At 40.7% G+C, this 23,372-nt stretch overlaps 1 protein-coding gene across 1 annotated transcript; it reads right to left on the bottom strand.

Annotated features, from left to right (window-relative positions):
* Positions 1–147: 147 nt before the first annotated feature.
* Positions 148–23,074, bottom strand: ANKDD1B (ankyrin repeat and death domain containing 1B). The gene is made up of 14 exons (XM_069880288.1): positions 22,977–23,074; positions 20,849–20,947; positions 18,588–18,686; positions 18,386–18,490; positions 16,304–16,402; positions 14,609–14,707; positions 11,312–11,410; positions 10,292–10,390; positions 8,622–8,720; positions 6,081–6,179; positions 3,249–3,344; positions 1,441–1,639; positions 626–757; positions 148–296 (listed from the first exon to the last, which is right to left on the bottom strand). The coding sequence occupies exons 1-14, from the start codon at positions 23,040–23,042 to the stop codon at positions 238–240; spliced, it is 1,449 nt and encodes a 482-aa protein (XP_069736389.1). The 5' UTR covers positions 23,043–23,074; the 3' UTR covers positions 148–237.
* Positions 23,075–23,372: the final 298 nt, after the last annotated feature.

Below are 23,372 nucleotides of genomic sequence, written 5' to 3'. Positions count from 1 at the left end.
GGTTCTTGCTTAGCAGTATAGTCATAAATTACCAGCCAGGTGTTTACTTTTAAATTCTTTAAATCATTGTATAGTAGACATATGAGAGAGAACCGCTGTTTCAGGAATGCAAGTTCTTCTGGCTTGAAAAAAGCCATACAACTTCAAAATAGGTTTTTCTTTCCAGAAAAAGTAATATTTGTGTTTGAAAGTCACTTTCCATATGGTATGTAAATATGCCGCATTTTATTGATGAACTCATGATATTGCACATTTTCTGGAGTCCGTATTGGTGTTACTTGCAGCTCTGATCTTTTCTGTAAAGTGAGAAAACAAAATGTGTGCTTGACATGCTCTACCTTTTACAAGGTCAGACTAGTCTCACTGGAGGATGGCTCCTCACAGTCTAGCCATGTTTGCAGGACAAAGGAGAGAAGCAAAGTATGCGCATTTCTATCTTCCTTCAGAAATCTCAGGTCCACTTGAACTCTCTTCCATAAACACGGGCATATTCCCAGAAAGAAAGAGAGTGTCCTCCAGCTCAGGCATGGTTACACCTTCCCAGCACCAGCAAGGACCTCAGCACCACACCGCAGTCTTGCAGAAGAGAGAGCAATGTGTTCTGTAACGCCACAACACAACTTACCAGCAAGAGGCTGAAATCCCGCTTCCACCAGATCTCCATACATGTGCTTGACAGGATTCTGATGAGCCAGCAGTATGCCATGTAACCAGATGAGCAACATTCTGTTTCCATGTTCCTTATAACTTTGTTTCCCTATGCAATACACAAAGCATTTGTCTGTTCCATATGCTGGACATGGTGTATTTTGTACTTCTAGAGTTTCAAGAGGTTTTAAAAGTTACTCATTTACTCTTATTTCCTTTCTCACCTAGAGGCAAAATGAAGACCAAGACTTACAAAGATTTTAAAAAGCCAAATAAAGATTCTGGATTTGTTGTAAGGCTAATGTTGACATTATTTTTTTCCTTTCGCTTTTGCTCAATATGTAAACATACGCTGGAGAAGTAGTAGTAAACAAGTACAATGTGTGCTACAGAAATACTGTTTTCCCAGTAGTTTAGGTGCCTGGAACTGGAAACTACTGTTTCTCTGCATGTGTGAAGACAGAGTGTGAGCAAGGTCTTCCTGTGTCATGAGGTTCCCCAGGTCCTCACTTGCACCATGACCTGCAAGACGTGCTGCTTACTGCTTCTGTTTTTGATTTCCAAAGATGAAAGTCCCTTCAGGCCAAGAGGAATAACAGAAGCGGCCTGTCCTTCTGCAGTACTGCTTCCCATGAACTAGAGACAAGGCTTGTATCCACTCACTGCTCTTTTTTGTAATTTAAACAAGAGCAGTGGGGCCAGTGTTTGTTTATCTGTGATGCTCACATAGTTGAAAAACCAACTCTGCCTTGCATCTTTATAACTTATGCCTAGACACACAGATATCGTTACCTGTCCATTGCTCTTCAATAGCTTTAATTTGTTCATCTGTGAACTTCCAGAACAGGGCCATTTTTTTCCATTCCTGGGGTTTTAACTGGTTGTATGCTAGATTCCACAAGGAGGAACGGATTTGCTTGGTGTGTGTACTATGATCTTGTTTGAAGGACAAGCCAACGTCTGACCCATCATCACTATGAACTAGGTGTTCCTGAAAAATAAAGCAAATGATAGATTTTGTTATGAAGCTGGAAACCTTTGTTTAGCGAGCAGTGAACACTGTCCTGTGCAGCCATATGTAGCTACTGACAGGTCATTTGCTTAGTGCAGGTGAAGGAACCATGTTTGGCTAGTAGAGTTCTTCAGAAGTTACCTTAGCATGGATGATGTTATTATAGCCTTAGTTACAGAGCAGAAATGTAGCTCTCCTGCGTCTATTGCTATGTCTTAAGTTAAATGAAAAATTCTTTTTTTTCTCTGCTCTTTGATATGCAACACCAGGGGTTGGACTCGATGATCTGGTGGGTCTTTTCCAACCTGGTGATTTTATGATTCTATGATAACAGCAAGTACTAGCCAGTAGTGTGGCACTTCTTGGCTCTGTCTACTTTATATGTCATGTTTTGAACATAGTTGGGTTTTAGGCACCCTTGGTAAGACACTTGCTCAAGCTGTTCCTGCCTCCGCCACATCAGCTCCACTTGGCTGAAGCAGAGGCTACCAGGTCATTTGGAGGCAGCATGAGCCATTGGTTTTAGCACATGGAGCCCCTGTTCAGTAAAGTGTTGACGCACCAATAAGCACATGCATGTTGAACCTAGATCTAGTTTTATTGCCTGAATAAGCAAAATCAGGAGCCAAAATGGCAAGCATATTACCCCCCAAATTAAGTGATGTCAATATCATATGAAGGGCTCGCCTGAAACGGGGGCAATGGGGTTGCTTCCTGTTTGGGCACTTTTGCAAAAGTCGCATCTAGCCTCTTTGATAGAACAGGTATACTCAAACTAGTCTGATATTTCATTTTGTTTATGTGCTAGTCCTGTTTCAAATCAATCTCCAAAGTGAAAAATGTCTTCAGGAAGTTGATACAGGACTAAAAAGCAGATATGGAGCAAAAAATGAAATAGCAGCATGCCACATGTGAAAAGTGATAAGCATAAAACTACTCCAGAATTAATTCAGAAAAATACAACAAGCTTATTTGCCAACCTAATGAGGGTATTGTAAGAAAAAAATAATCTTTGTTCAATAACTAAGTGTTGTCATTTATGTTTGATCCCATTTTTCTCATGCAGACTTTATTTCGTGCTTCCTGACACATGCAAGGTAAGTCATGTCCTTCACACTTATTGCCTACTTCTTTCTGATTTCATTGATTGCATTTTATAATTAACACATGTAAAACAGAAGAGGAAGCTGCTGCACAAGAAGCTGAGCCCTTACAAGCAAAGGAATCACAGACACCTGCACTCCTTCCTCTTTCAAGCACAGATTTTGCTGTACCAAAAGACACAGGGATCGATGTGAATTCAGGTTATCTCAGCCCTGATGCTTAAGGCACAGTTTGAATTTGGGTCAGAATTTCACTACACCTGTTTATTTCTCTGTGATACAGGAAAAAAAGTAAGATCTGCCTATGATTTTACAGCTAGTCAGAGTAAGAACCTAAATGGGGTAGAGATCTTCCCATTCCCTCAATTTATCAAGGCCACTCTTGCAACCTGCCAAAAAGAACCACCTCAGGGGAAAGGCGCTTCAAAATTAGAATCAGCTTTTCCCTTATGGTTCTCCTCAGTGTAACAGAAGATGTTTCTTACCTGTTTTGTGGCATAATACCTTTCAGCTTTAATGATCATATCTACAATTAGGGTGTGATTGCTCCTTGATGCCACAGCTAGTGCAGTTTTTCCATGCTGAAAGCAGAGATAGTGAATCAGAATCATACATACAAGAAGTATTTCATAGAAGAAATCCTAGAGCTTTGTTTACAGATCCCCATCCATATTTTCAAGATGTTAATTACTGCAATTTTATGATTTCAGGGTAGCTATAACCAAAGTTCTATGCTTTACATGAGCTGTATCCCCTCAGCCCACATGTCATTTTTTTTCCCACACTGGACTCCGCCTGAAGAGTTTCTGAGTGAGTGCAGCTCCTTTCAGAAGCCTCCTGCACTTAGACTTCTCCGTACTTCATACCAGTGTGTGCTCTCCAGTCACTACTTCTGAATTCATGCAAGCCCAGGCTTCCACAGACAGAAAACTACCACAAAAATACAGTTCGTTCCCAGGTAATGGCTAAACTAGCATTTCGAATGGATAGTCTGGCAATGTTGGAAACTGACAACCTTAAAGGCAAACCTGCATCTTGTTTTGGAGGGTAAGAAAAGCTGGCTTACAGAATGAAAAGAGGGTTTGGGAGAGTGACTTTCTCATGACAAATGAAGTGAGCATGTTAGTGCTCATTGAAATTATGTTTCATGGGTGGTACAAGCAGTCAAAAGGAATTAAAAGCCATTGCTTTAAATCCTGCTACAGAGGATTGCTCCATCTATCGGAACTCATTTCCACTATCAGCACTTTGATCTAAAGGCATCTCAAATGGGTCTACGGGGTTTTCTCTGAAATTGTCTATTTTCAGCAGATTTGCACTGAGTGGAGCTGCCTCAAATTTAAATATTCAGGGTATTCTCCACATATCAAGTGCTAGGCATTCTAGAACATAAGACCTAAAAGCAGGCAACCACTTAATTAGAAGGTTCAGTAATTTATAAGGCATTTCAACTCTCCAGCTATTATAAAGTTCCCTAATACATACTTTTTCAGTTCTATCTTCTCCCTTTGCCCAAGATCATTCTAATTAGTATGTTTTTAGAAAAGTATCACATTGGAAGTTAAGGCATTTACATTGCATAAAATTGTTATAGCATAGTCATACTTTGTACGTGAAGAGTCCAGAGACCACAAGAGCTTCTTGAGTCCCACCTCTGGAAAGGTGCTCTGCATTTCACAGAGAGATAGAGGGGTGGGAAAATGGGGTGTTTCTGGCCTCCTGTGCTAGTGAGACACCACTGGCAATCTGCATGTACGCAGCACAGCAGTTTTGTACACGGGAAGCACTCTGTGTTATTAATCACAACCAACGACACACCTATTCACAGATGGAAGGCAGAGCTCACAAGACAGCTCGCCTGAGCTGTAATAGCTTGCAGCTTGTGTGGATGTATGACATGCTCTGGAGACAGAGGATCCTTCCTGTCAGGGGACATAGGCCAGGAAGGCACTGTGTAATCTGTGCAGGCTCCCGTTTTCCCTGCCTACTGTTCAGTAAGGAGAGGAACGTTTTTTGACATGTCAGCACCAGTTCTGTTCAATGAAAGCTAATTTGCAAACGTTCCCAGCTGTGGCATAGCCTCAGAGGTTATCCAGCAAACAGGCAAGGGAAAAGCTACTCCAAGAAATTAAATCAATGCAGAAAGGTGACAGAACTTCTCTTGGCTCAGAGCCATCTCCCTGCTATATTCTCATACCGTGCCCTGAACTCTGTCAACACTGCTGTAATACCAGGACCCCATCCAGCCCAAAGGCTTCTAGAGGCTTAAGGTCAAAAGCTGGAAATAAGAAATTATTTTCTGTGCATGCCCTTGGAATATGAATAGGTAGAGACAGGTTTTGAGTGGTGAGGATGCTAACATGGGCAATATTTCATTCTGAGTCAGGCTGGATAAGAACTGCAGTTCTCTGGCTAGTGTAGGCACAATCCTGAATGGGAAGGTTTAACTGCAGCATCTAACCTCAGATTTCCAAAATATGTCAACTACATCGCCCACATTCCAATCCCCTAGTCTTACATCAGGCCAGGGGAAAAAGAGATTATTTTAGTCCATAAAGCGTTACTCCTCATCGAGACAGTTTCGTGTATTAAAATTATTTTTTTTTAATTGCTGAAGAGCTAGATTTTGCTCATGATAAACATCAAATCTGTCAATTCAGTAATGCAGAAAATTAATGTAGTGGTAACAGTATAAACCAGGAAGATCAGTCTTGCACTAACTTGGCAAAATTAACTAAAACTGGATTTGGTACTCTCCCCTTTCAAAAGCCATTTCCCAGAGACTCTTTTTCCAGTCATTGCCTTTCTTGTCTCAGTGTTTCCAGGCTGAACATCAGCAACAGGATCTAAACACCCAACTAAATGGATCTGGGAGGGCTTCTCAGGGATACAGCACCGTAATTTCCAAATGGCCCTTTGCTAAAGGGTAAAGTCACTGTCACTGCAATCAGTGAAGCTGGCAGTACCAGTGCCTCTCCTGGCAATCAACCTGGCTGTGAGTGCACGGTCAAAACTGCCACAGGCTGCTTCCTACTCCATAAGCCTAGTCCTTTTTTTTCATCAGAGGTCTCCGACAGCAGAGTTTAGCCTTCAAACTACAGAGCTTGGAAGTTGTACAGCTCTTCACTAAATCATTTCAGATCTCTGCCAGCTGCAGGTACAGCAGTATTAACAGGAGTCTTCTTTTGTAACAACTAACAGTTAACCTTACCTCAGAAAGACAACTGGCAATAAGTGCTTCGACCATCTCTGGGAAGAAGGTTATAAAACAAAAAATAAAATACATGATCCTTGCATGAGTCAGGAGTATCATCTACCTTATCCAAAGTCTTGAGATCACAGCCTGCCTTCAGCAGCACTTCCACCAGCTCCACATTGCCAAGGTCAGCAGCCAGATGTAGAGGGGTTTCCTGCCTCTGGAATTAATGATACCAAATAAATATAATAAGCCAAAGTCCCTCTTACAAGCAGAGTGTTCACAATCTGAATCTAAAGAAGATTCATAAGGAGACAGCCTTGGCTAGAAAACACCAAACAGAATGAAATCATTAACTTCTGAGTGTTCTAACTGCCAGTTTTGTTTTAGGCAAAGAAGAGAGCATCTGAGATCTCTGCAGGAGAACCAGGTGGAAGTTTCAGCTGGATCAGGAAGAAAATTGCTATTGCAGAAGTCTACCTGCTCCATAAGGGGTTCAGTAAACTATAAACTGCAGGCACGCACACACACAACGGGGCTGGGGGGGAACCACAGTGGCCAATGTGGGACTCAACAGACCTACTGTGACAATGTTTCCTCAGCTGAAATGTAGGGTCAATGAGGAGGGTTCTCCTTGAAGGGCCACAGCTGGCAGGCTGGTCTATACACTGTTCGTGCCTCAGTGTCTGCCCAGTCTATTAAGATGCCAGCTGCTGCGCTTCCTTACCTTCCCAGCACCTGAACAATCAGGTAGCAATTTGCTCACCTTGCTGATGAACAAATATTTGCTGCCTACCTCACAAGTCATTTAGCGGTGGTGACCAGGTAGTTTCACCTCTTTTGTCATTCCTCTCTCTCCCCTATCCTGCAGGCCAGGTTCCCTGTTCTGATTCTTCCTCCTTCCTCTTCTCAGCAGAAGCTGCTTCTTCTCTTACTAACCAAGTCAACACCTGCTTCTAACACTTCTTGAGTACAGTAGCAACTATTATACTTGAGGTCTGGGTTTCCGGTTAAGCCGCTGTTTGTGCCCTCAGACTGAGCGATCCTTTCAGTGTCCACATATGTAGCTTCAAAGCAGGAGACATTCTTAGCATCTCTTTGTGTGCACCTTGATCTGCGCACTCGCTTTCTCTTTTGAAGGCACTGGATGGCAGCTTAGTAGGCATAGGCCAGGGACCAACACAGCATTAGGAGTCACTGTGTTTCACTGGAGCAGGCAAGGCTTCCCTTCTTCAAATGGTGTACCAATTACCCAGGACCACATGCCTGTTTAGGTGTTAAATCCCAGGCTACTGGAAGCAATAATATCCCCAGGCACACTCAACCCTCCCCACACGTCCTGCCATCCAGGAATCAACCACCTCCAGGCACATTCCTGTGTGGCATTCTAACAATAGTTAATCAAAATCAGGCTCACAACACACACTAGTATGAACAGTCTAATTACACAAGAATTTTCAAGGAGCTGAGAAGCTGTTATAAGGAGGTAGGAGAGACCCGTCATTGAAAAGAAGTGGTAGGTGCCATTTATTCCTCTTTCCAGAAAGCATCTCTCCAAGGCAAAAAAGGAAAAATGTGTAATTGCACTTTTTCTCCATGAGATGGTTCTCTGAGTATGCAGATTGCGGCCTAGTAGGTCCCAAAAATAACAGATTAGGCTCAAGGCCTGTGATTTCATTATGGCTCTCCCGGGCAAAGCAAAACAAAATGACACACAACACAGCAAAAGCTGAAAATAGTTTTTAACAATTATAGGAGTTTTTGTACAGTATAAAAGGTATCAAGCAAGCATTTGATCAAAGATCAAACTAAGTATGTCAATGTGCATCTCGTGGCCTTCCACAGACGAGGGTATCCAGTACGTCAAACAATTAGCAGCAGTAGGGGGCTCTGCAGTAAACTGGCCAACAACCAACCAGGCCTCCAAAGACCACTGGCAGCAAGCAGAGGCCAAACAATCCTGGTAAAGGTGGGGAAAACAGATACTGACATCCCTGGTTTGGCCTCAACCACCAAACTTTCAGTTAACAGCTCAACACACTTACTGACTGCACCACAGAGACTTATGATTTCATCACTCAGAGTGATGCTGCACAGTGTGGAGCATCACTCTGGTCAGCTCTGCTCATCTGCTTGGTTGTGTTCCCTGTGCGCTCCTGGTCTGTTCACTGGAGGGGTAGAGTGAGAAACAGAGAAGACTTTGGTTCTGTTCAGATGTTGTTCTTAATAGCCAAAACACTGGTGCCTTACCAGCACTATTTTGGTCACAAATCTAAAACACTGCACCACAGGGACTGCTATGAAAGAATTAACTCCATCCCTGCTAAGTGACACTCTGTCCTGGGCTTCCTCCTGAGATTAGCACCAGTGAGACATTTTTATCATACATTATGTCTGAATTGTTACACTTGAACAATAAATGAATCCAAATATTTTCTGAGTATACAGCATTTTGCTACCTTTATCTTGTACAAACAATACTAGAACAGCATGTACAAGTGACTAATACGTATGCGCACACACAGAAATAAAAGGAGAGGACTGCTTTTCCTTCCTATTCTCTTGCACCGTGAACTCATAAGGAAAAAAATATTATTCCAAGCAAAATCCATATAATCTCCTCTTTACCAGTGAAGTTATAAAAATTCCCAGTATTTCTTACATGATTTAAGGAGTTTATGTCATGATTGGCATCCAAGAGGCTTTTAACTACCGGTAGATGATTATTGATGACTGCTAAATGGAGAGGGGAATTCTTCTGCTGTGGAGGGAAGATAGTAAACTGTTATACTTTGGTACATTATTAGAAGTTCATTCAAACAAGAAAGAGGTTCTTACTAAAATCCCCTCACAAAGGAGATATGCTCTAGCAGAGCTTCAAGACTGCAAAAAACACATCCTGAGGTTAACATTTTGCCACAAATGGCAACCTTTCTGTGCTCCTGCAACAGTTACAACAGCAGATAAACATACACAGCTGGGAGATCAGGAAATGTTGAGTGCATGGGGTGTGTTTCAGTGTGTTACCACATCGGAATGTAGCAAAGCAGCCCTCATTTATCCATACTTGGGATGTGCTGCTACCCTTGGCCAACAACAGAGAGATTAAGGTAGAAAATTGGATTTGCCCTTAGTTGAATAGGCTGGAGAGAGATTAATTATATATTGGGTAAACAGATGTCAAAATCTACTTTCCAGGAATAAACTGTTGTCACATATTGCTGCTGGAAATAATCTTCATACTAAACAGACTTGGTGTGATATTTATGAAAGCAAACTACCAGCAGAAAGAAACACAAGTTTTTCTATTTGAGTATTACTCACGAAGACAACTGGGGCACAGGTCCAACACCAGTCACAATCCAACCCTTAGACTGGCAAGATCACTTCTTATGTTGAACATGTGATTCATCAGTTTCTTGTTAAAAGAAGCTAATAAATAATTCCATCAGTGCTAGACACCAGTGCCAGACACCCATTCATTATTGTCTTTATAAACTGCAGCCATTTCTTCAGGGCTGCATAAAAGTAAAGCAAGTTCTTATGCAATTCTGCATTGGAAATGTTTCTAAAACCTAAGTTACAATTTTATTAGCTGCTTTTGCTACAGAAAGTCAAGGAGAACAAGGAGCACAACAATGGCCTGATCTTCAAAATAAATAATTTAAAGAACATTATAAACTGTTCTTCTCTGATAACATTATGTGACAGGCTAGTGACCCTGGCTGATAAATCACAGAAACCAGATTGTATTTCTATCCTGTACTGCAGAAGAAGAAAACAACTTCCCATCCACAGAAAATCTCAGATGTAACAAAAACTGTAATATCTACATAGAGACGGGATTTGAAGACTGGGACTTATCTTTTTCTTTTTAAACTCCGAAGAATGTTGGTGTGCAGATTTTGAAGGCATATGCTTTGAGTGCAGGGGGTGAAAGCACTGGAGTGTTTATTTACCTTTCAGTTACCTTTATTCAAAATCAGATACAAATGTTAATTCTTTGCCTGTGACAAGAGGAGGTGACACACAGGGATACCTGCACTATTGTTGCTTAGTTCAAGCAGAGCACTTTGCTCTGTGTCTCAAAATTCCCAGTCCTTGGCTTAGCCTAGCTTCTTCGACACCGCACTGCACTGCACCAGCCTGTCCAGGCACCAACTGGATTTGTACAGCATATTGCTAACCAATATTCATAAACCTCATAATAACACATACAGCAAAAAGAAAAAGGATCCGGTCAGCATCATTCATCTGCCTCTGTTCCCAAAGAAGTCCATAAAAGACAGGACATGCTAAATAGCAGCAAGAATTATACTGACTCACACTTACCTCAGGTTTAGGGACCAGGTCAATATTCTTATCAATAAGAAAAGTGACCAAGGATAGATGTTTATTCTGAATTGCAGCCTGCAAAGCACTGCTGTTGTTCTGAAAGAAATGGTACAGGGAGCAAAAACTTAAGTTTTTTGTTGCTGGAAAAAAAGCACTAAAGAGAGCTATCAATACCAGATAATCTTTCATTTAAATTTGTCTTATTATCACCTCCCTTCTATGTTTGATAAAAAGTTATAAAATAAAGTGGATCAGCAGCCAGTGTTTTTGTAAATACTGAAGGAATTTCCCATTTTTACTATTTCAAAACAAATATGCTAAAACCACCAGTACTTGACAATCCTTTTCAAGCTTTCTTCAGAAAGAGATAAATCAACATTGTCAGCTACCCTGCACTACGGGTAATGCCAAACCCAACAAGCTTCCTAGTCTGTTAGTTGAGTTCAACCTTTAATAAGCAAGTACAATCACATTAACAAACTTTTAAAAATAAATCAATGGAAATTTTTCACTTAATAATTCTGCTAAAATGAACAAACTCTCAGCCTGCTGTAATCATAAGCTCCTTGCAGCAGGCAAGCCAAGACCATTCAACGGTTGTGAGCATGACTGGAACCTAGGAAGCAGATGTGAAGAGCAAGTTTGTCATCAGTTCAGTCACACAGGCTGCCAAAAAGGAGGATTTTCAATTACCATCGTTGGTTACATTTTCTAGTCATATGTTTTACTCTCAGACATACTGTAAATGAAAATGCTGCACATTTTCAAAAAATTTTATATTTTCACAAATTTGACAGTACTCTGTCAAATAAATCTATGCTATATTTCTTCCAAATCAGTTTTATTCTGTTAGCAGTCTCTACATTCCTAATTCTTTTTTTTTTATTAAGTTATATTTTTACCATTTCATAAAAATAAGCAGAGCACATACACTGTTATTACACAGTGAGGATAAGGTCCTTCCCACAGCCCAGGATATCCCAGTACCTATGTGTTAGAAGGATACTGTGTACATACTTGAGTTAAAACATTGATGTCACTCCCTGCTTCCAGTAGGAGTTCAGCACATTTTTCATGACCGTTTTCAACAGATAAGTAAAATGGAGTTTCTCCATTCTAGATAAAAAGGAAGAAAATGTCCGTTCCAATTTAAGGCACATGACTACATGGATGCAACACAAACCAGGTCAACTCATTCAGACTCATCCAGCTCAGTAGAAAAGGGGAGATGGTCACATGAGAACACAACCAGAAGGCTCCCAAATTAACACTTAAATGAAAAGGCAATTCACCAACGCTTAAGTGACATTTATGTGGACAGATATACAGTAATGTTTACAATACAAGTAACTATTAAATAAGTATTAATCATGCTCTTTTCAAAGAAGATTGCTAGCAACATGCACAGAAACAAAGATGGTGGGTAGCAACTGCTGCCATTTAACACCAGGCAACACCACTAGCATGACAGCAAATACCATACATACAAACTTCTGTCAGTCCAGTGCCATGAATTTATGATGAATTCCCAGGGCTAGTGCTAGTTATAAGGAGCACTTTGAGCAAAAGTAATCCTGTTGCATAGTTATTTCAAGTTTCTCAACCCAAAAAAGTCTCCATGTCTCCACAGCAAGTCTCTAAAATAAGTTATATTTGCTGCACAATGATTTAATACCTAAAATACATGAAGGTTTACTGAAAGTTATTCTAGACTTTCAGCATTCATAGATTCATCAATAAATCCTGTTTCTTCTTTGCTTAAACTCCAGCCATCATTATTCTTGAAAACTTATGGTATTTTATTGCTTTGCTCATGCTGGGGAAAGAAAGCCCTGTTCATCCACAGACCAGAACATCATCAACAGGACAGGAAGGTCACACCATTAGCCATGGAAAGGCAGGGGCACAGCAGTACAAACTTGTGTGCAGAAGCACCTTCGTTAGACAAAGCTGGGAAAGATGAGGATTTCACATTTCAAAAGGGCTCATGTGCCTAAAGCTTGCATAGCTGGAAATAACAGACAAGTTGGATAAAAGAGACCCCTTAACCCATAAATCTGTTGCTGATTAAGGAAGATTAGGGTCTTGCATAGAAGCAGGTGTCCCTTACTCGTTTTGTGCACTGGGCCAGCAGAAAAGACCATCGAACAAATGGCAGGTTCATGCAATGTGTATGCCAGCCCACAACAAAGCAGATTAACTTTTCCAGTTCATTCCAGCTGCCTCACAGAAGCAGAAGACACAAGGAATTTCCAAAGCAGGAACATTGAGTTGAGAAATTAGTATGCATCTCCTTCCTCCACCCCTACTTTAAGCTTTGAAATTAAGCTCATAGAATCATAGAATCATACAATAACCAGGTTGGAAGAGACCCACTGGATGATCGAGTCCAACCGTTCCTATCAAACACTAAACCATGTCCCTTAGCACCTCGTCCACCCGTGCCTTAAACACCTCCAGGCAAGGTGACTCAACCACCTCCCTGGGCAGCCTGTTCCAGTGCCCAATGACCCTTTCTGTGAAAAATTTTTTCCTAATGTCCAGCCTAAATCTCCCCTGGCGGAGCTTGAGGCCATTCCCTCTTGTCCTGTCCCCCGTCACTTAGGAGAAGAGTCCAGCACCCTCCTCTTTACAACCTCCTTTCAGGTAGTTGTAGAGAGCAATGAGGTCTCCCCTCAGCCCGCTCTTCTCCAGGCTAAACAACCCCAGCTCTCTCAGCCGCTCCTCGTAAGGCCTGTTCTCCAGCCCCCTCACCAGCTTTGTTGCTCTTCTCTGGACTCACTCCAGAGCCTCAACATCCTTCTTATGGTGAGAGGCCCAGAACTGAACACAGTATTGGAGGAGCGGTCTCACCAGTGCCGAGTACAGAGGGAGAATAACCTCCCTGCACCTGCTGGTCAAGCTGTTTCTGATACAAGCCAAGATGCCATTGGCCTTCTTGGCCACCTGGGCCACTGCTGGCTCATGTTCAGTTGGCTGTCAACCAACACCCCCAGGTCCCTCTCCTCCAGGCAGCTTTCTAGACAGACTTCTCCTAGTCTGTAGCACTGCATAGGGTTGTTGTGCCCCAAGTGCAGGACCCGGCATTTGGCCTTGTTAAACCTCATGCCATTGGACTCTGCCCAGCGGTCCAGCCTGTTCAGATCCCTTTGCAGAGCCTCCCGACCCTCCAGCAGATCCACACTTCCACCCAGCTTAGTGTCGTCTGTAAACTTGCTAAGGGTGCCCTCAATGCCTTCATCCAGGTCATTGATAAAGACATTGTACAGGGCTGGACCCAGCACTGAGCCTTGGGGAACCCCACTTGTAACTGGCCTCCAGCTGGATTTCACACCATTTCCCACCACTCTCTGGGCCCGGCCATCCAACCAGTTTTCCACCCAGGAGAGTGTGCGCCTGTCCAGGCCAGAGGCTGACAGTTTCCCAAGCAGAATGCTGTGAGAAACTGTGTCAAAGGCTTTGCTGAAGTCCAGGAAGATACATCCACAGCCTTTCCCTCATCCAGCAGCCGAGTCACTTTGTCATAGAAGGCGATCAGGTTAGTTTGGCAAGACCTGCCTTTTGCGAACCCATGTTGACTGGGCCTGATCACCCAGTTCTCTTGCATGTGCTTCATGGTAGCACTCAAGATCACCTGCTCCATGACTTTCCCTGGCACTGAGGTCAGACTGACAGGCCTGTAGTTTCCTGGGTCCTCCCTGCGACCCTTCTTGTAGATGGGATGAGTACATCAACTTAAGCAATACAATCTTCATAGCTAATATGGAATTTACGAATGCTCTGGATGAGCTCACTACCACTAACTTGGGAGATAATAAGTGGGCAGTGTCTGCAGCTGATTCAGTGCAGTTAATTGAGATCAGATGAAAAATATACAAATCTGAGACCTCTTTGTTGAGGTGCCTGCAATGGTACATTCTGGGTATGCATGTTGAACTGGCTCAGTGAACAGGCTGAAAAGCACCAGAGCTGGTAAAAGGAATGAGATCACATTGCCAGAAATGTTGAAGGACAGGAAGCAAGGTGGAGGTTAAGCCCTCCTCTGTTTCTTTCTACTGATAGTTATACAAGGGCATGCAAGATGGAGGGGAGGTCATTTTGTGAGGGACAGAGGACAGAGGGAGAAACATTGCAGAAGTTAATGGCTCTGAATTTATCAGAGGAGGGACAATGAAAAAGCATGCAAAGGAACTAGAAAAGCAGCAGGACTAAAGAAGTCTACTCAGTGCAATCTTTATTGCTTTAGAATGTTATGTTTGAGTTAATTTTTCAAATTTCTAACTTTACCTCTTTCAGTAATTTCTGTGTCCTTACCTCATTGAGGTCATTTATTTCCTCCCACTGTTCAAGCAGAATTTCTACAACTTTGCTGTGACCATTTTTGGCGGCTAGATGCAATGCCGTGTTTCCCTCCTTGAAATTAAAATGTCAAATAAGATATTTTAAAACCCACTACAAAGTCAAAACATTAAGTAGAAAAGCTATGTAGCTAAACACAAAGCCTTTAGTCTTTCCATTTCTCTTTTATATACAAGAAGAAAGAGACAGATCAACACAACATTTTCTAAGATTCAGACTAATCAAAAAGGAACCTTTTCCTTGGTCTAGTTGGTTGTCTCATATTCTGAAAACTGCAGTGTATTAGCAGTGGAAAAAAATGACATAAAAATTCTAACTCCTAAAGAATGAATCAGAAGAAAACTTGTTCCTACAAGAACGGGGATATCAAGCCCCCAAAAGCACTGATTCAAAGAAAACAACCTCAATCAAGGTAAGCATATAAAATCTTGTAGTGGCTTTGGTGTCAGAGTTATAGTCTTCAGTCCTCTTCGCTGTCAGTACAATTCCTCACTAGCTAATTAAGAAAAAAATACAGCACACCAACAAGCAAATAAAAACAAAGATCAAGCTAGATGATTATGAGGAAGAATAGCAGCTTTTGAGCTAAAAGGCAATGCTGGCATAAGAACAAGTATAAAACTGGCTAGAAAAAAGTGAAGCTGGCATTAGGAGAAGGATCATAACACTCACAGAAATTAGGATCCAGAACAGCTTTTCAACCAGAGCATTTTGGAGGTGAAATACATTTTAGGAAAAGGTATGTTTGGTAATAGATGGCTACAGTTTGATTGCTTCCAGTGACCCGTGAGATGAGCTGCTGTCCTGGCCTCCTACCTACATACTCTTTAAGATCACAGCATTCACTTTACACTTTCAGCCTGCTAGATGCCTTGGACAACACTGATATTTAATAAATCACTCAGCACATCAGAGCTCCAGGTTGCACTGAAGATTTTAAGGTACCACCAGAACACAAAAAATAATAAGTATAACTTCCTAGGTGCTTGCCTACATTATTCTTTAAATGTTTCATCTCATCATTTTCCATTTTTTAATGTATTTACTCTTGCAATGCCTCAGATGCAGAGAAACAGTGACATGGCCACTCCACAATCAGTAAAGTAAGGTGTAAGGATATTTAAGGGCAGACTTTGAACGTTATTTAAACACCTTAAAATGCAGCGTCAAAAGCAAATTCAGATTGAAGTGTCTAGGCACTTCTTAAAAAAATCCCTTGGGTGTTTATTTTGTATTTGGAAGTATTTAAACAACTTTGAAAAAATTAGTCACGCAGAATTTAGCAGTGACACAGACACAGCCAAGCGGAGCAAAAAACTGGGAAATATTCTCGTGATACAGAGGCTGGCACCTTAATCACCAGACCTTCCCACTTCTCCCAACAGACAGCGTATGCTAGCCTTACTTTACATGAATTATTAGTGCATATGGAAAAGTCTCTTGGCAATAACACTAGAAGTTCCACTGTCCTCCCTTAATTACTGAAAAATCATCATCCTTCTATATTTGTTGGTCTTATGTATCACTGTCAGCACTGTGACAACTACACTGCATATTGACAGGGCTTGGTTATACAGCAACCCCACTGAGACAAAGTATTCTTTCACAAGCACATTTTTAGTTGTACTTGTGTGGAAAAGAAATCTTTACCTTATCTTTTTCAGATGTAAACAACTTCAGATTAATCAAATTATTTATCATGTCAACATGACCTTTTTCAGATGCCAGAAGAAATGGCTTTTTGCCTTTCTAGGAAACAATATGGAAAGAAACACAGTGTTATTGAAAGTAAAAATACTTCGCTTCTAATTGCTGGATAAATGTCATGTATATGTGTACGTATGTTCTACATAAAAATACGTCTACAGTACAACTATATATATCAACAAAAATGCTGACGTATTCAAGAAAAGTAAGAATTTTTAAAGTTGCAATATTTTCTTAGTGTAAAAAACCAGATCATACATCTTGTATAACATAAAAAAACAACCTTGGAAAATGTTTATATATGGTAATGAGGTAGAAAATGTGCTCAAAATATTTCATTCTGAGTTCTTCTCAACATGAAACTATTTATCAGAAGAATTATTTCATTAAAAGACTGAGGATGCTCAGAAACAGGCAGTAAAGAAGTTACAAAATTTATTTTCATGGCATAATATGTTTGATCTGAAATCTTTAAATTTTCATGTAGAAGGCCCAAATTTAGTGCTGGGGTTTTATTTTGTTTGGTTGGGGTTTTTGTTGATGATTAAACTGACAGAAATATTTCAAACTATTTGTAACTCAATTGCAGAAAGTCATCATGACATAAACCAATATCACTGGTGAGACCATCTAACTGATTAGTTACATGGCCTCATTAACTGATAGCGGAGTATATTAAATGTATTAAAAAAATTGCAAGGAACAAACAGATGATTATTAAATAACCTCAACATGAAGAAGATTGTTCTTCACTCTTCCCTTCCCTAGAACTAAACCACAAAGGTTTCGCTTGTTAAATTACCTCTGTTTTGTCAGCCTTGTCACATGTGGAAAGCATGAAGAACTCTGCAACATTTGGTAAATAAAATCCAAGACTAGAAATAAAAAAAAGAGCAGAGAAAAAGAGAAAGAAACAAGGAGCAGGAGTGGGAGAAGGGAACCGCTGTGAACTGACTCCAATCTCCTCTGCTCCCTATCACCTTATTGATGGAACTGAGCACCGTATGCAGAAAAAGCAAGGTGTCACAGTTCAGCCCTGGCCCAGCCTGAATGGCAGCTAAAACTTGAGCAGTTGGTCTCAAGTCCCACCTGCCCTCTGCAGGGACAGTGAAATGAGAAAAAGACCCCACACTTGCAGGTTGAAAACCGGAACTAAAACAGCTTTGATGAAATAATAATAATGATAATGATAATAATAATAATAAAAACAACAACAATAATAACAATAATAAATACAAATATACAAAATTGCTGTCCTGCCCCAACGACTACATAACCACAGGGGCTGCGGAGCAGATGCAGGAAAAAGGTATTGGTCTGGACTCAAGAGGGATCCAGGCTCAGGAACTGGATTCAGGAAGACATATCCCTAGAGCAGGGGCAAAAAGACAGATGAGGTCCTCACTGGATGTAGGCCATTGAAGAAGAGCCAGGGACCCTTGTGATACACCAGCTCTGTAACGAGTATAGCATGTATGGGATGGAATACTCTGTTGGTTAGTTTAGGGTTGTCTGTCCTGCCCACTTCTCCCTGCAGGTGTGAACCTTTTTCTTCCCTTTCACTCAAGGCATTCCACCAGCTCAAGGATGGCTTTGGTTTCTATAGGAATGAGTATAAGCAATGGCTTCTCTACATAACAATGTTCCATGTTAACACTTCTAGAGAGAAACACTGTCTGAAAAATATGCAGTTAACTTTCAGAAAATAATTTTACTTAGATGAGGCTTAGCTGAAAAGTTAGAAAACTGATTCTACTGTAGCTTAAACCAGAACACAAGGGAAGCATGGGAGAAGAGATTTCTGGAGTTCAGCTGATGAGACAGGCAAAGAAGGAGGAAAGGTGTCTTCCCTAAGTGCTTGCCTGGCTGTTTGTCTTATTTGTTTCTGAATATCAAAATGAGTAACTAAAGGTTTATATAACTGAAAATAAATTAAAATTCATTGAACTTCCCAAGTCAGATCATTTTGCCTTCAACAGATGCCTCGTGACACCTATGAAATAAATAGAAAGAAACGTACAGTACCCCATCAGGCTTGTTCAAGTCATTCAGATGAAGATCTTGGATCAAATAATCAACTACTTTAACACTATTGTTCTGAGCTGCAAAGTGCAGGACATTCATTCCTTCCTGAAAAAAAAAACCAGAAACAACTCTGTTAGAACAAGTTCAAATATTTTTCAACATAAACATATTTAGAGTTAGTAAAAAATTATCATTGACAAACCTCATTCTTAGCTTTTTGGTCAGCACCTGCTTTAACTAATTTTCGCATTATATCCAGATTTCCAGACCAAGCTGCAAGATGAATCACTGTCAGGCCATGCTTCAAATAAAATGAAAAAGGTAGAAATTACCACCAAAATACTCTATGTCAAATTTCTTCATATCTTTTTTATTAATTCAGTGTATGAGTGGGTACTGCTGTGCAGGGTCTTAGAAAATCAGTATTAACACCTGGCAATGGAGTGGAATTCATCTCACACAAATTAAGCTAAATGTCATGCACCAAGACCTAACTAAATGTTCAGGCTGTGCCTCTTCTTGACAGAAGGTCTGGCATCTCCAAAGAAGGAATGATTCCATTTTAAGAGGAGGGGATTAAATACTACCTGGAAATTATTCCCTCTCTCCAGAAACAGTGGAGATAGTTAGCACTGGGTGTCATGGGTGACATTTCAGGCAATGATGTGTAATGGCTAGATTTTCACGAGCCACTGTAATTTTCCAGTTAGTCTTCTTTCTAAGGTTATCTTCTTTTCTCAGATTCTCCAAAAAGCTCTTCTCTTCCAGGCAAAAAAAGAAACCCACAGCCCTGTTGTTTACTTTTAGAGCCCAAAGGAATACAGATAAGGAACTTCCAGACAGCAACTCCCTCCCATCTTGGCCACATAACAAAATTTGTGTGCGCTGTGTTCAGCTGCAGCATCACAAATGCATAAAAGCCGATGGTGCACTGTAAATGTACCTGGTCTAAGAGATGGAGTCAGAGGAACCTAAAGGAAGCAAGAGGGATCAACACACTTCCTTAGCAGTTATAACCTTCCCCCAGTTCCTCTTCTGTAAATGATGAATAAAAAGCTTGACTCTCACTTCTGATGGAGACCAAGAACAGTTTTTATGCGTGTTGGTATAACACTTCAGACAGCAAGATGCTTGCTGTGACAGGGACTTCGGGATACTGCTCACAAACTCTTCACTGGATAACAAAAGAGTTCAGGCTGGAAGAGCCCTCAGGGTGCCACATTCCTGGGGCCACCCACTCAAACCCTGTCCCACTGGATCAGGCTGCTCAGGACCTTCTGTCCAGTTTTCAATAGTCTAAAGATTGAGACTCCACAAGCTCTCTGTAAAATCTCTTCAAGAGTTTGACCACTCTGAGAGTGATTTTTTTGCTTCCTTGCACCTAACTTGGACCTCTCACATTATAATTTGTGTCCATTGCATCACTGTGCACCTCTGAGGGGACCCTGCTTCTGTATTGTCTGTATTCTCCCCTTACCCTCTCAAGGTTGCACCAACCCAGCTCCCTTGGCACCCACTTATACACCATGTGCCCCAGTGCTAATTATCCTACAGGCTCTGCATTGGATTTGCTCCAGCTTACCCATGCCTTTTCTGCATTGGGGAGCCCCAAACTGAGCTCAGCAAGCAGAAACTGCAGTGGAAAAAAGTGAAGGGCAATATGGAATATGCACCTGGTGTGCAGGCTACAAGAATAAAGCTGTGCTTGGGCAAAATTTGTGATTGCGGTTCAAAAGCCTGCCCCGAGAAACCCTGTGAGAACAAGGCAGCTTTTTCCCTCCACCCTCCACAACCTGGAATTTTTACTTATAACTTAAATGCTATTGTATGTGGTGGATAAGGAGAAACAAACAAACAGGAAGGAAGTTAAATGATTCATCTATTTTCACTACTTATTTAATTGGAAAACTGCTAGCTTAAATACCCATTTATTAACAATAAACCATACATTTGATTTTAATATCTGAATAAAATCTTGCACTGTAGATCACCATCTGGCCCAACCAAATCAGCCATACACTGTTAAACTATTCATGCCTTGGAGGCTGCAGAGTAGCTGACAGTTTTGCACTAAGCTACTCACATAATGATGGAGAGGAAGAACACAAGACATTAATTTCTGAGCTGTTAGTGATCCCCACAACTGATTTTCACTTTTAATCATTGTTTTCATAGAAAGACCCCAATTAATACACAAGTACCACAGACTACACCACAATGTATCTGCTTCAACCACCCCTGTACTCATTCCAGTAAGTATTCAACACAGTCAAAGATCTGGGCGACGTTTTTGCCCTCTAAAAAGGTTTTTTCATATAAATGTGTGCTGTCTTAAGACAAACTGAACCATTTACAGCAAATCCTTAACTTTTCCAAATGGGGAGCACAATGTAAACACCAGCTTTTAATTTTCCCCTTAGGTAGCCCTACACTGTGTGAATCAAAACATGTAAACCAGCTTACCTGATCTGCCATATCAAGCCTAGCCTTGTGATGCAGAAGAAAATCCACCACTGACATATGACTTCTCGCAACAGCAAAATGTAACGCAGTGCGCTTCAGCTGAAATAAGCAAAGCTTTGGCTGTCAAATCTGCAACATATTTCCTTGCCTTCTGCAGGTGATCAGGTTTTCTGAATTCTGTGATTATTAATAAATTTATTTCTTAATACAGATACATTTGCATATTTCTCCTTCAACAGCCACACTTGGTCTTTTCTGCATTTTTGTTCCCTTGGATAGAATTTTGATATTGATCTTGAAGATTTCTTGTAGAATGAGAATGAGTTATTCTACGTAACATCATCCCTTCACAGAAATTCACTAAAACATCAAACTGGGATTAGGTAATCATATACTGCCTAAAGGAGATGCATGCTGTACAAGAAGCATCCATGTTTACTATTTTATTATGTGGTTTAATTTGTAAAGCTGAGGACTAGATTTGCACAATTAGATTTGCTTTTGGTGTCCTCCTTGCTTTTGATTAGATCTCTACAACGCATGATGAGATTCTTCCCTTGTTCGGCGTTAGTCATCTCAGACTGAGTAATAACGTATGTAAATGAAAGCTTCAACTTTGCAAACAGTGAGTAATTTTACACAGGTGAATACGCTTGATGCTTATCAGGAACACTTAATTAATTTTTCACTAAAGTAATTAATGGTGTGAAATTAAAAGGGATTGGTTAAACTGAATTAAATTCTGGTGGAGAGAGCTTTGCTTCAGTTAAAGTGAACGTAAATTTAACATCATTCACTGAGAGTTTGCATACAAGGATAAGTAAGTGTTTTAACCGATTAACATTAAAAGTCAGTTTGGATTTGTTTTCTTATGTTTCTATGCAGATCAGCTGATATATCCCTATATAAGTTTAGATTTACAGCTATAGGTTTTATAAGCATATAAAGGTGGGATTTATGGATGTGCGTTTATGCCAGAAAAAGCCTCTTACACAGAAATAGCTCTATCAGTAAAACTTGCCTTTTGGCAGCCTTGCTTATTTGGCTTGGGAGTACAGGGGCAGGAATGATCAACATGAACAAAAGAATGGTTTTGCCAGAGGAAGTTACGTCCCTGCTAGAAGACTCAATCAATGCACAACACCCACACAGATACACTAGTAAATCTCTTACACTATAGGTCTGATTTAAGGAGGACCGAGTAAAGGTTCAAACTACTGGACTGGAGAAGTATTTAGTTTAATTTTGTGAATTTTGGAAAAGCAATAAGGAAGCAAGAAGTGTTTTAAAGTGACTTTAGAGTATTATCAAATTGATGACAACGCTCTCATTGTTCAAGAGATGTTTACTCAAAAGAAATTTTAGTCTCCCTGTCTTTTCACAAACAAACCAAGGGATGCACCTGCAGTATCACCTCAATTCCCCAGCAGGGAAAAATACATGTGGGCATGGAAAGCGAATTTTTTTAGAAACATTAAGTAAACATTGAGTGTTCATGGGCAGATGATCTACATGCAGCCTCTGAGGCAAACTGTTCTCCACAACTCCCAGATTAATACCATGACCACCCCATTGCTGTTGAACTACCTTTCATGTGGAACATAACAATATACTTTGTTATTGTGAAGTATACGTCCTCCGATTTTACTTGTAGAATTGATGTCAGCGTAAGAAATGCATTTTCATTTCTCTAGAGTAAATCTGAACTCTGATATCAGAGGATGTGATAGAATGCTCCTGCAATTTCACTCAAACCTATAATGCTAGCAGCATAAGTTTATTCTCAAAGACACTGTGAGGTTACGTCCTCCTGCTTTGAAAGATGGGGAACTCAAGAAATTAGTCACCAAAGAACAGAGTAAGCATCAGAGAAGGGACCACAACTCAGAAGTCCTTAGTTCACAATGTGATGCACAGCCTAGTGGCTAAATGCAAAGACCTGTGAGTTATGCTGCCCAAATTCTACTGTCCATACTGGACATGTGAAATATTTCTTAATCACGCCCTAGAAGGGACTTCTGCAGCTTCACCAACATTCAGCTGACAGGCCTAGCATGCTGCTATTCAACTATGAAACACTGAGGAGTCACATTTCAGATCAGTGATGTGTCAGATGCTTCATACTCACATTATCGACAGCATTTATATCAACATTCTTTTTAAACAGCTTTTCCATGGTTTCCAAGTTGTTCATTTTAGCAGCATATTGAAATTCTCTCTCACCTGGCAATACTGTGGAAAAACATGATAAAAAAATTGTATTACTAAAAAAATAGCCATAATCAACTTAAGGGATGATGATACTGTTCTTTCTTTCTGATACTTGCCCTGAATTCATATGTTATGAGAATCATTTGCTTCTTGTTACAGGAGTGTTCCAAGATTACTTTTTTCTCCTCTAGGGACATCTGGCTGATGTTTCTAGTTTCAGATTTTAAGTGCAAATAGAGGCAGCCTTTTCCCAGCATGGGTTACCATTATTTGCACTGCTCACAGGTACAAGAGTTCACTTATGAAGCTCTTG

The sequence above is a fragment of the Phaenicophaeus curvirostris genome, chromosome Z (genome assembly GCF_032191515.1).
Source record: "Phaenicophaeus curvirostris isolate KB17595 chromosome Z, BPBGC_Pcur_1.0, whole genome shotgun sequence".
Taxonomy (NCBI): domain Eukaryota; kingdom Metazoa; phylum Chordata; class Aves; order Cuculiformes; family Cuculidae; genus Phaenicophaeus; species Phaenicophaeus curvirostris.
The sequence above is the reverse complement of the archived record's forward strand: the minus strand, read 5'-3'. Positions and strand labels throughout refer to the sequence as shown.

What these genes read in the sequence shown, in the direction of transcription:
- ANKDD1B (XM_069880288.1), bottom strand. Translation starts at nt 23,042, where the DNA reads ATGAACAACTTGGAAACCATGGAAAAGCTGTTTAAAAAGAATGTTGAT. An exon ending in GGCTTGATATGGCAGATCAG is followed by an intron (nt 18,687 to 20,848) that starts GTAAGCTGGTTT and finishes TTTTATTTGAAG; the next exon opens with CATGGCCTGACAGTGATTCA. An exon ending in GGTATTATGCCACAAAACAG is followed by an intron (nt 1,640 to 3,248) that starts GTAAGAAACATC and finishes TTTATTTTTCAG; the next exon opens with GAACACCTAGTTCATAGTGA.